Source organism: Neodiprion virginianus, chromosome 1, assembly GCF_021901495.1.
Source record: "Neodiprion virginianus isolate iyNeoVirg1 chromosome 1, iyNeoVirg1.1, whole genome shotgun sequence".
In the NCBI taxonomy this organism is placed as follows: domain Eukaryota; kingdom Metazoa; phylum Arthropoda; class Insecta; order Hymenoptera; family Diprionidae; genus Neodiprion; species Neodiprion virginianus.
Genome location: NC_060877.1, coordinates 6445510 through 6459756, shown reverse-complemented (window position 1 = coordinate 6459756; position 14247 = coordinate 6445510). Strand labels below are relative to the sequence as shown.

Here is a 14247-nt window from a genome sequence, read left to right as displayed (position 1 = left end):
CACACACACACACACACACACACATGCGCACTCGTAATAACTCAGGAATTTGGCGAGAAGTTAAAAATTTTACGAATCGTTGCTCCCTGTATATACTGCACATCGGAAAACTGAACGTTTCCTGCGTTATAAATAATTTAACAGATAACGTACCTAGTATTTTTGCTAAATTTTCAAGATAGGTATAAAGGCAGGTTGCGGTGTTTGCAGAATCAAAATGTAAGAATAATTTTTACAGTTTCTTGCAGTACGAAGAGATCGCTAATGGTCCACTAAAAGTGGATACACATTTTTTTCCTAAATAATTCAACTAAAAATGTAAAAACCAATATCATTGTCTGCATGGACGGTAAATTAACTGCTTATCAGTCGAATTCGCGCGTTAAGCGGCTCGCGATCACACGATCGAGAGTATCCTCAGCTTCTCCAGCTGATAACCAAACATAGCACACTCCGTCTGCACTCGGCGGGTTTTGTGTTTCTTTGTAAAGCGTTTCCAGCACGCGTTGATACGAATTTTTTCCACTTGACTTTATTTTTTTCTTATTTTCTATTCTTTTTCACTTTTCGTTTCCGCCGTTCGATACTTTGAGAGAGAAAAGGAAAACGAGAGATGAAAAAGGTCATCTGCTGTACGTCTCGATTGTAATTACTTTGCGTAATATTTACAATCAACAGCGGTGTCAATGAACCGTCACCGATTATATGTACCTATGTGTTATACGTAAATGCTAATATACTAGCACATGTATACATAAGGAATTTGCTGAATTTGTTGAGCAACTAATTAAAAATGTAAGCAGAACCGAACAAGCATATGTGAAACGCGAGCTAAACTCGAATTTGACGTAGTAGATAATAGATTTTACTCCTGAAGAATTCACACGCGATCCTTGTGGATACTCAATCTATTTTACGATATGGTTTGTGATACGTAGTTTCATTATTCAATAATCGTTATGTTAGATACCGTATTACATTATATTATATCATGTGTAATTGCGACGCGTTGAGAAGTAATTACGCTATAACTTGAAAAAGAGCGCACATGCGCCGTTGATTGCTGCCACTTGTGATAACTCTGTCAATCGAACGGCACCTTGCGTTGACATCTGCGTGCACTTGTGTAACCTGGAGCTATTCAATCAACCGGGTGTTACAAAACGATGATCGATGCGTGGCGAGCGCCCTTCCAATTTGCTCCTGACTTCATTCGATCAATTGAAAACTGACGCAATCTGCACCATGCATCATGCAGAAACATAACCGGCCAAGTGCGGTATTAAATTAGAATATGAGTAGTAAAGTATATTGTGATACTGCAGTTGAGAAGGAAAGCGAAAGTTATATTTTACTGCGCGAATGCTGTAAGAATATTCGCTCATAGAGGACATCTTTAACGGTTCCCAACTGCAGGGATTTTGAAACTCTTTGAAACTGTTCGGCTGAGCAAGTCTATGGTGAGGTTTTTATACGATTGCACCTCAAGTCGTAAAAAGCACTTGAGAATATAAGCTTTGGTTTCGATCCGATAGTTGTTGGGACTGAATTGATAATGCGCGGTGTAAAAATCGACGAACCTGGTATTGAAAATCTGAATTAAGGAAAAATAATCGCCTTGCTCTACAATCTTTTGTCGATATCAAACGGCGTGTTGTTCACAGACCGCGTGTTCCAGATTCGTCCAATGTTGCCTCGCAGTTTGACCAGTTCGTAATGTTTGAGACACGTGTACATAAAACATAACATGTACACAACCGTACGTGTACTTATTTCTCATAGTTAACAAGTTTGTCGTGCCCACAGAGTACATCTTACAGACGTACGTCTATCGTGTGCAGTATGCGAACACGAGGATTGAAAACAAGTAGCTACGTAACCACGTGCTCCGCACGCTATCACGAGACGCAAACGTGATTCGACCGTCGGCTCAATTGCCGTTTGCAATCAAAGAGACAAAAGTCTCTCCCTCGTTTTACGTATTTCTGACCGACAACGATATGCCCAGACACTCGACGAGTCCCCTCTCAACTCGAGATGCAAGCGTGACGGCCCGATCAGGCCCCTTGCTCCTCGCTTCCAATCAGCAATCGCTGCCCGTAAAGCCTAAGACAAAGACGATGCCATAAATATATAAATATATATGACCTATATATATATATATGACCTGTATATATGTATATATATGCAGGCCTGCGGAGATTTGACTCGACGTTCACTATCTACCATCTTACGACTCGCCATTAACATTCTTCGTTTGCAAAGCGAGCCTAAGCCCGAGGAAACTTCCGCTGTGTATGTTGTATGTAAAATGAAAATAGTTAAGGACTGAGCGGCAACCGGAAATAAAAATTTCAATGTAGGGATAATAGAGGGTGGAAAATTTATTCGCAGTAGGCAGGAGTTCGTACATTCAAATCGACACTCTCGGCAGCTATTAGCGCAATCTTACATGTCGTAACCCTGAGGCTGACAATAATGTGGAAATCTGCCGCTGAAACCCGGAGGCGTGCGAACAAACTTTAATATGTACCGAGTAGGTATAATATGTAGGTATACCGGAGGTATCTCTGCATAGATTATCGCTCCATGAAACGTATCTGGCGATTAATAGCACAAGGGTAATTGGGACGTTGGCGAGGGAGTGAGATACGATTTTACATTCGATTTACCCTTTATCGTTGTGTGTGAGATTATTTTTCACCAGTTATTTTATAGCAACTCGAAGTACGCAAATGTGATGACGAAAATTCGATTTTTATCATCAATCAGCGCCTCGTGAAACGATAAATGAAGGACTCTATGTATAATATTGGGAAAATGGAGAACGAATTAGTACATTGCGCGATACAACGTTGTAATAATGACATATTTGTCGCATATTAATACCACATATACGTAGTGAAAAATCTACGGATGCATACATAACTGCATGGCGATGTGTGTACTGATAAAATTGATAACAGAATTGTTGTTCTCCATGTAGGAATATTCCCATATTATATATCTTTATTGTTCGTTGCGCGCCAATTTATCAATGTAATAATACGTACATCAGAAGTGATGCGATGAGGCTCGAACGCCTCTCGACTTCATTATGTAATGATTATATGCTATTAATAATAATCGTTGACGGAGAAATCTTATTGGAATATTAAAAGTTTGATTTTTATAATTCACAAAAATTAATTTCTCTCCGCTCAGAGTTTCTATCGAGTCAAATTGTTTTGACCTAAAAAAATATTTGTCAGCTCCAAAAAAAAGGTATCAGTCGTCCCCAAGACGAGGATTTTATCTGCATTTATATTTATCTCTAGATAGTTATTTCGATAAGAATTATCATCATTTATACATATGCGTTATAATTTTGATGGAAATAAAAAGATCCGAATAAGTATAATTACCCTGAACGCCAATGCTAGGACTCGTGTTCGTTATGAAACTCTTCTATATAATGTATCTATCGTGCAAAAAATAAGTTAAACAAAAATAGCATAAATTCATAATTGCGACGACTGCGTGAATTGATGTAAACGTGGAGAGTATCTATGAGGTATTCCATGCCGATTCGACGAATGATTTTTCTCGACGATTGATGAGGTATCACTAGTTTTGATTTCGTTCGTAATTTTTTATGCAATTGTACTAACTCTCAATAACACTCGTGAATTATTTCAGATTTTTCGCTTCAGTCGTTATTTTTTATAAATTTTAAAGATACAAAAAGAATGGCATTTTGAAATTTTCGAAAAAATTCTCAAAAGTTTTTCGATCAAAGATGATCATTTCAGGCCAAGTCCGGAAGTACCAACTATTTTTATTTCTAAACTAACTATTTGACTAATTTCAAAAAACAAAATTTCCTGAATTTTCTCAATTTGGTATTATCATTATTATTATTATTATTATTTCCACTTCCGTTTTTGACCTAAAATGATCGTCTTTGATTAGAGAATTTTGAAGATTTTTTTCGAAAATTTCAAAAGTATCTTTCTGTTCTGACCTCTAATAATTGACTTGAAAAAAAAAAAAACGGCTAGACACAAGCATCTATAATAATTCGGGAGTGCTATTTAGAGTTAGGATAATCTTATAAAAAATGATGAACAAGATGAAAAATTGTGAGGAGAAATCATTAGTTGAGTTGGGGTGGAATGCCTATTATAGAATAAATTTTGTTTACCTATGACGCAAACGCGAATAACAGATGATGTATTTTTATACCATCTGACGCATTGACTGCCATTGATTGATGAAAAAAATCATCTCATTGCATAAAAAAAAATTGACTCGCAGTCGGTAGGACTCGAACCTACGCTCCCAGAGGGAATCTGATTTCTAGTCAGACGCCTTAACCACTCGGCCACGACTGCTGTTAGAACGTCGGTTGTGCGCAATGTTCAAGTCGAAGGTGTGCAGGTGTTACGTCGATGCTTTCGTATTTATTCACTGGGTGGCGAACTGACCTTGGTATTCTCGCGACACAGTTTGCACCAGCAGTTTTATACTTCATGCGTTTCAACGTTAGAGAAGTAAGATCATACTTCACAGGATCATTTCTGTAGTATATCTTCACAATCTCTCTACTCAACAGTGGAGTTGATGCAGCCATGATGAAGAGTTAAAACTCTTCCTTCTGAGCGTGAGAACGACCCGAAGTGTTGACTTGATTTCAAAGCTTTCGGTCATCGATGATCGTTCACCTCGAACATTCTGTGTTCGAGGCATGGAGGAAGAGTATTCTGAGTGGTTACTTTAGTTCGATTCAAAACACAACAACGGATTACAATCTCAAAGATCTGATCAAGTTTTTGATCAAGTTGCTGCTAGATCGGAGTCTTCCTAACGTGCATATCTTCACCGCGAGGCTGCAAATCCAATTGCCTTTATGATGCGGATGTACTACTTCTGAAGTCATGGATCAATTGATGAACGTGGAGGAAATGGTCTTAAAATTCAACCACAATCAATCGGTGTACGATGTCATGAATTACTTTTATTAATACTGAGTTGTGTTAATAAGATCAAAGACTTTTGCTAGCTGTTAACTTAGGTGTTGTGATATTGTTCAACACTGGGGTTTTTGTCAACAGTTGAAGATGTTATTTTACACCGTACGTGCATTCTCGACGGATCTGACAATCTGGTAAGAATGTTGCGCGAGATTTAAAAAAATTGTGATTAAATCATTTTATAAAAATATCTGCAATGTTTCTCAGCAGCACTTTGATTCGACAATTATTATAGCTTACGTTACTACAGCGCAATGTTTGTACAGTATCATACATCGATACGTGGGTGAAAAAGTGGTAGAAGTGATAAATCAATTAAAAATAACTAATAACGACGTATTCATATGCTCATCAGTTAATTGAGGTACTGAGAATAAATAATCAAAAATATATGAAAATCACATATAAAATCAAATATATTGCAATATAAAAAAGGAATTCTTGAGTTAACATAAACGGCGAGTAAAAAAAAAGATATCTATTATAAAAGAATGCAGCATTAAAGCTCAGTTTGAACTTTCTTTCTTGAGACTTTGATAATATAATCTAAGAAGTCTTGTACACTTATTTTTCCACCATAATCACTCTCGTATTTGCCTTTATTGAAAAACTTGAATGTCGGATATTTTTTTACTTTGTACGCCAATTCCACAACGGGACTATGCGTAGAATCCGAAGCTCCAATCCGTACATCGGATCCTGTTGCGTTCAATTCGGCTGCTAGTTGAGCCAGCTTAGATTGTGCTGACTTACAAGATTCGCACTCTGTAAACAAGAAACGAGAGAACGATAAATTTACGATTGAATTATCGAATGCGTCGCGTTTGATCATGCTGTAATTTTTTTCCGAAGATAATGCACACTTTTCAATGGAATCGAAAATCTTAGTTTCGTATATTGATACGTGGAAGCACTTACTTGGTTCATAAAACATGACGAACAACGGTTGACCACTGTCCAATTCTTCGTCGAAATTAATGTCACTTAAATGAACGATGTGCTCAGCCCCTTGATGAATATCCCACTCGGCCTTTTGCTGGGATGCTAAAGATTCGTCTTGGGATATAATGTAATTTGCGAAATCTTCCGCCTGAAATTTTTGTGATAAATAAAAATCAGTCGAATGAGTTATTATCGATAGTATATCTAATACACGTATTCGATACTGACTGTTCTGTCTCCGACATAATTCTTTACGGCTTTGTCAAAGTAATTGAAATACTTGAGTGACGGATATCCCTGAATTTCGTAAGTATTACATGTGACCGTGTTCACGGTACAGTCGACGGCCGCTAACTCGACTTTGGATACGCCTTTGAATTTTTCGGCAGCCGCTGTGAACTCTGGTTTGACTTTCTTGCAATGGCCGCACCCTTTAATAAAACATAACGACTGACGATTAGACGATGATTTAGCAGGTTCACAGTAATTAATTTATTTTGAAAGTACACGAACGATATTAATATTGATTAAATTGGTTAGAAATTAGTACTTACAGGGAGCGTAAAACATGACCAGGACGTGTTTTTTCTTTTTTAAAAACTGTTTGTAATCGCTATCAGTCAGGTGAACAACCGCAGATTCCTGCTGTGACCATGGAGCTTCAGGAGGAGGGGGAGGAGGAGGTTCTTTAGGATCCTTCATGAATTCTACCAAGGCATTTGTATCCCTCAGTGTGACATCATATTTGTGTTCCCCATACACAAAGTACTTGAGTGTGGGGTATCCTTTAACATTGTACAACTTTGCCAGACTGCTTTCCTTTGTCGCATCCAAAGCCGCCAGCATTCCCTTGACCTAATGATTTGATAAAACGACCAGCTTTATAACAACATGTTTTCATTACCTAATAATAAGATGCTTTTTGCTGAAAGGCATCTCAAGTTGCAAGCTTTTCAAATTGCATCTGTGTTCGATTCACCACTTACGTTCAACTGCTTGAGCTTCGCTGCAGCAGCTTCATATTCTGGTTTCATTTTTTTACAATATCCGCACCATGGAGCGTAAAACATGACAAGAACCGATGCTGCTTCTTTGATGACTAGATGAAAGTTGAGGCTCGTTAAATGCACAACGTCGCTGTCAGTATCGGACCATTCTTCTTCCTTGGGCTTGACAGGTGCGGCACCTGGGTTTCTCATAAAGTTCACCAAGCTATCCTTCTTGTTGTCTCCGTCATAGGTATATTTCTGAACGCCGTTGCTAAGGACGACAAAAACATAGAATGAGTGATATTTTTATCACTGAAAATTCATCTGTCCGGTCCGTGATGAGATAGGTACTTACTGGAAGTACAGCATTGTTGGAAAACCTGTTATATTGTACTTTTTGCGCACACCAGAATTCTCTGGTCGGTTAACGTCTATAGCAGACATAATTGCATGGCCCTTCAACTCAGTCGCTGCTGCAGCGTATTCCGGTTTAAGTGATTTGCAATAGCTACACCATGGTGCGTAGAACATTACTAAAATTGGCTGTGTCTCTTTCTTCAACAATTTCGTTAGTGCCTGAAAAATTAATTTCAATATTTTCAGCATTTCAATGACCAGCTCAGCATTTTAAAATGAAATCCACGATACTCGATGCAAATTTTCACGCACATTGTTGTCTGGAACGTGGAGAATATCAAGTGCAGTCGAATCTTCATCCCATGGAAGATCTCCAGATGGATCTCTCATGAAATTTACCATAGAAGTGACAGTTTCTCTTCTGTTATAGTCTTTGTTCCAATCTCCATCTAGATAATGTTTGAATATATATGGCTCAGGAGATACTTTCAACTTCTTGCACATCTTTTTTCCACTCCTTAAAAAAAAGAAAATGTTGCATGACGAAGCATGTACCTTTGTGTTGGCTGATATTCATGAATCAAAATAAATAATGATGAATTAGGAGTTGTAGTAAATTCATTTCATTAATGTCAGCAAATATTTACCCAGCACAATCTACGAGAACCATTGTTCCAGAACCTTTGATAACATCAGCCGCCTCCTCAAATACTTTCAATACTTCTGAAGACTGTTTTTGAGACGTGACAAAGCAAACCAAAACATTGTTTTTGGTTCGCAGCAACTTTTTAAAATCCTTGAGATCGGCGATGTCATCGATTACAGTCTTTTGATTCTTTTGTTTGGCAAAAAAGTCGGGAATTTGGCAAAGGATCTGTGGAGTAATGAACACAAAACTAGATGAGCTTCAAGTGTTTGGCTTATTTGAATCGAAATTTTGAAAAAATCTGATATCAAACAAGTCACAGTTTCACAGATGAATAAAAACAAAATGTCTCTTACAGAGCTTCGAAACACAATGTTTGATTCATTTTCTAGTGAGAGAACATTGTTACGGAAGACTACTATTATTGCTTGTGATTTTGAAATATCAAACGAGGTTGATGTCAGCAAAAGTGATAAGCTTTGTTTATTTTTTCTTTTACTTTTTGCTGGAATTACATACTTTTCACTGGTTCTGTTGGAACTCAATAAAGAGGAATAATAAGAAAATAAAAAATTTTGTGGTACCGACACAACTTTAGGCAAAAAATACGAAAGAGGAACGAGGCAAATACCGCTCGAAATTACGAGTAAAAAATATGTGAAGGTCAGTGACACGCGGCGTCCTCGTAAACCGGTGTCTCATACCTCTTGAATCACACGTAACGAGATTTGTTATGATGAAAGAAGCGTGCTCACCAATAAAACAAGGATAATGCTCCGATTCATGTTTGCTATGAGGTGAAACGATTCGTTATTTCCTCGAAAAATTAACCTCGCAATTCTCGACGACAATACACCCGACCCGTGCGTTATAACCAAAACTGAAGGTTCACTTCACGCCGCGAAGTGCGCGAAACTTCGAGTCGTGAGAATCGATTCTATCGAATCTCGGAGCGTCGATATCAGCCCATCGTGTTCTCGGGCTCTGCTTTCCTTTTCCATTTCCTGTTTCGGAATCCCTGTTTCGAGGTTAAGTAGTAGGTACGTTTTGCAACTAATAACTGAAGAACAACTGAGTATTTAGCTCGAATATTGACACGTTCACCTACGTTAATCATTCCGAAAAGCTTGGGAACACTGTGAAAGTAAATATACTCTGCATACATCGAGATGCGTCCGGATGAAAAGTGCACGGTGTTCAGAACGGTTGCATGTTGATCGCTGTCAGCGATAAATATATCGTGTCAACTTAACCAATTGTGTTTTTCGTCGCTCGTTAGACTGTTTTATAAAGTTTCACGCACCGACGCCAACAATTGCATCAAACTGACCTTTGCCTTATTCGCTTCTTCCAAACAGAAATGGCTCCTAAAAGAGGGAAGGTTCAGAAGGAGGAGGTCCAGGTATCCCTCGGTCCCCAAGTTCGAGAGGGAGAAATCGTCTTCGGGGTTGCACACATCTTCGCGAGCTTCAACGACACTTTTGTCCACGTTACAGACTTGTCTGGCAGGTATAATAACCCATTATCACGCCATCAAATTTCAATGCAACATAACCTGCGAATCGTTATCTCAGTTTTGAGGTTATCTAACCTGTTGTCATTTTCACAGGGAAACCATCGCTCGCGTCACCGGTGGAATGAAGGTAAAGGCTGATCGTGATGAGGCATCTCCCTATGCCGCTATGTTGGCTGCTCAGGTACAGATTTTACAAATTTTGTTCCCTCACTGCCAATAGCCCGTATCTGCTGGTGTTGAACTGTGGAAAATACTTGCTAAATGGTGTTCCACTACATTTTAATGCTATCCAGGATGTGGCCGAAAAATGTAAATCGCTCGGAATCACAGCGCTTCACATTAAATTGAGGGCTACCGGAGGCAACAAGACAAAAACCCCGGGACCAGGAGCACAGTCTGCTCTCCGAGCTCTTGCTCGTTCGTCGATGAAGATTGGCCGCATTGAAGACGTAACCCCTATCCCTTCGGATTCAACCCGCAGGAAGGGTGGTCGCCGTGGTCGCAGGCTGTAATTTATTATTACTGTGGTACTGTACATGGTTCACTACCTAATTCTAATAAAAAAGTAAATTCAATATTGTCACTTTTCACCTCCAATCACTTTCTGCCGCGAGAACCTGCTCATGTACGTGAAACGTCCAGAGTGACGTGGAAATTTTTGGGATGTTTCAGAGTTCTTATATTGATATTCAAGGAAATATCAGATGCAGGAAGTGGAATTTCACAGTCTAATAGAATATTTAGAGCAATCGTGATTTCAAGTCATTTTTATTATTAATTGATGTTTTTTATTACATTGGTACATGTAAGAATTTAAATACACGAGATCTACTTCTCGCTATTAGGTATGGTGAGTACGTATGAAATTGTAATACATTATTCATTTATATGATTCAAATTCTTTGAATTCGATTAATAAGTTAAGCAAGTTGTTGAATAAAATTAGCGGACAGAGTGCGGAAGATTACATTTAGCAGCTGTAAATAAAGTAATCTATACAAATTGCTAAAATAATTTTCAGCAGATTAGTTATGTGAAGGCAATAGTGTTTTTATAAAGCAACTCTCCTTCAAAGGAGAATAATTCTTAACTTCAGTTAGGTAGAGCCAACTAGTTTGCCAATGCTGAGAAATAGTTTTATCTTCAAATCAAGTTTTTGCGGTTCTTTGTGTTCCAGAGTTGCGATGGTATTGACATATCCATACTGCATAACGAATCCTACTGTTATTTCCTTTCCTTCTTCGATCTGCTCATCCTCATTGGGTTTAACATGAAGCCTGATTACTGCCTTGTTCCCTTTTCTCCACACCACAAGTCTATTGAAAAAAGGTTAATAAAATACGACATTCGTAGAATACCTAGCATTAAGCTACATTGACACTTACTTAGGATCATCTTGGAAATTGTGTGTATCTCCAGTATCGTCGTACTCGGCAGCATCATCTCTGGGTGGAAGTATCAGGATACTTTCGGGCAGAATAATTTCCGCCTGTGGGCTTAATTTTAACGGTTTTGGGTCTTCGGTCACTGTTATTTGACGCACCAAAGAAGGCAGAAGGTTTGGAGATTCGCAACCCTAAAAAGAAGTAAATCAATATCTGATAAATTAACATCACAGTTTATCGCAGCCAACTTGAAGTACGTATAAGATTCTTACCAACTGCATATTTTCACGATCAACCTCCTTTGTACCCGCAGCAGTAACGGTGGTTGGCGTAATCGAAGTCGAAAGTGGGAATAGCATGATTTGGGTCTGGTGTTGAGTTGGGTTGCAAAGTTTCAGCAGTAATTCGCTTGTTTGGCCAATACGCAATGGTTCGCAAGTTACAATGCGTACCTCAGGAATATGATAACTAAAATCAGAATTCAAATCAACTGTGGTGGATTTCCGATTGTTAATAAACTGTCCACCGAATCTATACTCACAAAGCAGCGAGCTGAATCTTAAATTTGATCGACTGTGGGCTGTACTCCGGTTTGCAAACGTTATGTTCACAGACTCTGCAACGCTGCGAACGTTTCATCAAGAACTGCTTGTGCTGCGGTCTCAGCTGATTTATTTCCTCGGCCTGTACATCAGGATGTTTCAAACGCTGCTCCAGAGTTGTTACTGCATCAAATATATAATTTTTTTTTATTAATGGTTGAACGAATTTACTTCTCTTTACTGATAAACTATGACTTACTCTTAGTAATATCAAGCGGCTGGGTGAAAATATCTGGCGAAAGTTCTTCGACCTCTTCTGAAGCTACGGCTGGCTGCGGATAGTCACTTTGCTGAGACTGTGGCAGTGGGCACAGGCCTGCACGTTTTCGGACCATAACGGAGGACATCGCGAATTTCTCCTAGAGTTAAAAGATTAAATATGAATAAAACTGCAATGCAAACAATGAGATGTACTTCACAACTATCGATAGGGTAACCCACAAATTGCATGTAAGTACGCTTTGGATGAAACTTCTTCCGTTCGCTTTGTTGCCGTTCCCTTGACGCCAGAATCTTGTGATATTCTAGGAGCGCTACGATCCGTGCCGAATGAGGATTCTCCTGCTCCGGCCATCCTCCGGTTGCTACGATGAAAACAATATCCAAGGATAAGGTAAGGGAACGTTGTTCTCTTCCCCTCCAACAGCATAAATACTTTGAGCAATTGACTAACGACAATTTCAGACTTACCTACAAACTGATCAGGAATTCCAGCATCTCTAGATGTCCACCGACAGAATGAGCAGGACAAATAATAAACTTTTTTCGGAGGAGGTTTGGCAAGGGATTTGGTGTCCTCAACGCTCGGGTTTCCACCTGCCCTCACAGGTGCAGGAGCAGCACGTGTGGACAGTGTTTGAAAACAGCAGGGACACTCGAAGCAGTTAGAGCACCTAGGATAAGGTAATAATCAATACAGGCAGGTACATAGCTTGTCGTTGAATCGATCCTGCTGTCAACATACTTGTTTTTCTTGAGTCGAACCTCAGGAGACGGCAGATTTTCCATGCAGTTTGAACAGTAGTGCGAGTCGACCTAATTGTCATGAGAGAAAGACGGGTTGTATGTAGTGTCGGTGGTTGAAAAACGTGAATAAATTCATGGTAATTACCTCGTGACAAACGCAGTAGCCGCAACGTACTTTCAGACAGTGACGGCAGAAGTATATTTTTGATACTGGTTTTACAGAACCGCATGAGCACACGTAGCGCACGTAATCCGGTTGAAATAAATACGCCATTGTTGGTTATTGCAAATTGGATCAGAGCTGCGGTTTACAAAATAATGTGCTTCAATTTTTACCAAGACGCCCAACAGTCTCGGTTATCATTGTTCGTCGACGGAGTTAACAATGTAATAGCGATTGAAAGTCTAACGGGTTAGCCTTATAGTCTGGTCTCTTTATCAGGCACTCTTTTCTCCTTCGGTCAACTGTCAGCTGTCAGGTTACACCACGGATCCGTGATCAGAATTTAGAATTCTGCATACAGCCCTCCTTCCACATCCGCCGACAGCGCTCAAGAAACCGCATCTGCATTACCGACTGAAATTTAGAGGTTAACCGGTATTGTTTAGGGGTATTCTCTATTTTATTTCGCTGGACTCGATCCACCAGAATATCGTGAAGAAAGAATCTCCAAAAATTTTCCAGTCAATTCTGTTACGTCAAAAATTAGTTCCAAAAACCTATTTCATATCAAAGAGCGCTACGAAGTCGGAGACACGAATAATTCGAGTTCTAGACCCGAGCGTGAGCTCCATGGAGTACAAACAAAGTGTAAAAACTCCATGTAAAGAAATAGCCGCCTGAAGTAAGATGGTACCGGTGTTCCTTATGCACCGAAGACAGTGAAGGAAGTATAAGGCGGTAGGGAAAACTTTCTACGATCATATTGCAAGATCCGATTAGTGGATCTTGAGCATGCAGCCAACGACACTTTGCTACAAAAGGAACACTATCGACGCTGGTGGTACAAAAAACAAACCTAACGTGAACGATCACTGTGACAAGTATCGTCATTTCACTCGTTTGAATTCGTGCTCCTTGTGTAGTCTCCATCGTCTCCATCGATGCCGTGTTGGTGATCCGGCAGCTTCTTTATCGGCGGAAGCCCGAACAACTGACTATCGGTATGATTTCGAATTTCAAACAAGACGCCTGTTCGGTTCCACGCACGCGCAGTCGAATCATAATCAGCCGGAATGCAGCGCCACGCTGCGACGCCGCGTCGAAGCTATCACTTACCAGGGATATAAGTCTATACTCTCCTCTCCCCCCCACTCCTTAGCAGCGGTCAACAAGACGTTGGCTCCGGTTCGCGCGTTTGTCGGCCTGTCATGAAGCTGCGATGCGAGGTGCACCGTGAGCGCGGCGATACGACAGAGCGGTTTACAGTGTGTGATATCATCTGACGTGACGAGTAACCTCCTTCTATCCGTGAAACGTCGACGGCTGACATCGACAAACTGTGCGACGAGTAAAACACGCCTGAACATCGTCTAGGATCTATCTGTTCATCCGTATACAATATCCATAGTGCCAAAGACCACCGTCTACGTATTCGTAAGTGCTCATTCAATCGCCTCCCCCCTGCTGCCCATTTTTACGTTTTTATCGGAGCGAAGAAAGAATCCTCTTCGACAATTGACGGTCGGAAACCGCGTGCGTGACCTTGACTATATTACAAGCATTTAAATGGCGGGCTTACACAATTCTCATCGTAACAAATTTCTGATTTGCGGGAATACTTCCGCATACTTGTGACATTCTCTTTTATTACGCTTCTTGTAAACACACA

At 39.8% G+C, this 14247-nt stretch overlaps 4 protein-coding genes and 2 non-coding genes across 7 annotated transcripts in view; 3 read left to right on the top strand and 3 right to left on the bottom strand.

Moving 5' to 3' along the window:
- Window positions 1-4291: 4291 nt before the first annotated feature.
- Window positions 4292-4373, bottom strand: Trnas-aga (transfer RNA serine (anticodon AGA)). Its single transcript has one exon. It is a non-coding gene; the product is annotated as a tRNA-Ser (tRNA).
- Window positions 4374-4534: 161 nt separating this feature from the next.
- On the top strand, window positions 4535-4751 carry LOC124296825 (small nucleolar RNA U3). The gene has a single exon (XR_006906466.1). It is a non-coding gene; the product is annotated as a small nucleolar RNA U3 (small nucleolar RNA).
- A 225-nt stretch (window positions 4752-4976) lies between these two features.
- On the bottom strand, window positions 4977-8842 carry LOC124307691 (protein disulfide-isomerase A5). The gene is made up of 9 exons (XM_046769645.1): window positions 8702-8842; window positions 7948-8174; window positions 7613-7817; window positions 7299-7519; window positions 6941-7214; window positions 6509-6809; window positions 6183-6385; window positions 5931-6102; window positions 4977-5777 (listed from the first exon to the last, which is right to left on the bottom strand). The coding sequence occupies exons 1-9, from the start codon at window positions 8729-8731 to the stop codon at window positions 5512-5514; spliced, it is 1899 nt and encodes a 632-aa protein (XP_046625601.1). The 5' UTR covers window positions 8732-8842; the 3' UTR covers window positions 4977-5511.
- On the top strand, window positions 8843-10037 carry LOC124307757 (40S ribosomal protein S14a). 2 transcript variants are annotated; one of them, XM_046769806.1, is made up of 4 exons: window positions 8843-8986; window positions 9305-9455; window positions 9556-9643; window positions 9756-10037. In XM_046769806.1, the coding sequence occupies exons 2-4, from the start codon at window positions 9307-9309 to the stop codon at window positions 9972-9974; spliced, it is 456 nt and encodes a 151-aa protein (XP_046625762.1). In that variant the 5' UTR covers window positions 8843-8986; window positions 9305-9306; the 3' UTR covers window positions 9975-10037. The 2 variants fall into 2 exon arrangements, with proteins under 2 accessions (XP_046625762.1, XP_046625771.1); XM_046769815.1 differs by having other exon boundaries at window positions 8906-8982.
- A 177-nt stretch (window positions 10038-10214) lies between these two features.
- On the bottom strand, window positions 10215-12966 carry LOC124307703 (dynactin subunit 4). Its single transcript, XM_046769671.1, has 9 exons — window positions 12561-12966; window positions 12414-12484; window positions 12140-12342; window positions 11891-12033; window positions 11649-11808; window positions 11389-11572; window positions 11120-11315; window positions 10848-11038; window positions 10215-10778 (listed from the first exon to the last, which is right to left on the bottom strand). Exons 1-9 carry the CDS (start codon window positions 12687-12689, stop codon window positions 10559-10561), a joined length of 1497 nt encoding a protein of 498 aa, XP_046625627.1. The 5' UTR covers window positions 12690-12966; the 3' UTR covers window positions 10215-10558.
- Window positions 12967-13755: 789 nt separating this feature from the next.
- The window catches only part of LOC124307694 (protein GDAP2 homolog), a 38362-nt gene continuing 37870 nt past the window's right edge, over window positions 13756-14247 (top strand). Inside the window, exon 1 of the mRNA XM_046769658.1 lies at window positions 13756-14012. The gene's annotated coding sequence lies outside the window, so the exon portion shown is untranslated. The remainder of the gene's footprint in view (window positions 14013-14247) is intronic.

Excerpts from the sequence above, each read along its gene's own strand:
- LOC124307691 (XM_046769645.1), bottom strand. The coding sequence starts at position 8,731 with ATGAATCGGAGCATTATCCTTGTTTTATTG. Across the intron at positions 8,175-8,701 it reads GCATTATCCTTGTTTTATTG|ATCCTTTGCCAAATTCCCGA; the intron begins GTGAGCACGCTT and ends ATTACTCCACAG. Across the intron at positions 6,103-6,182 it reads ATTATGTCGGAGACAGAACA|GCGGAAGATTTCGCAAATTA; the intron begins GTCAGTATCGAA and ends CAAAAATTTCAG.
- LOC124307757 (XM_046769806.1), top strand. The coding sequence starts at position 9,307 with ATGGCTCCTAAAAGAGGGAAGGTTCAGAAGGAGGAGGTCCAGGTATCC. Across the intron at positions 9,456-9,555 it reads GTTACAGACTTGTCTGGCAG|GGAAACCATCGCTCGCGTCA; the intron begins GTATAATAACCC and ends TCATTTTCACAG. Across the intron at positions 9,644-9,755 it reads CCGCTATGTTGGCTGCTCAG|GATGTGGCCGAAAAATGTAA; the intron begins GTACAGATTTTA and ends AATGCTATCCAG.
- LOC124307703 (XM_046769671.1), bottom strand. The coding sequence starts at position 12,689 with ATGGCGTATTTATTTCAACCGGATTACGTGCGCTACGTGTGCTCATGC. Across the intron at positions 12,034-12,139 it reads AATTCCTGATCAGTTTGTAG|CAACCGGAGGATGGCCGGAG; the intron begins GTAAGTCTGAAA and ends TTTTCATCGTAG. Across the intron at positions 11,316-11,388 it reads AAGATTCAGCTCGCTGCTTT|TTATCATATTCCTGAGGTAC; the intron begins GTGAGTATAGAT and ends TTCTGATTTTAG.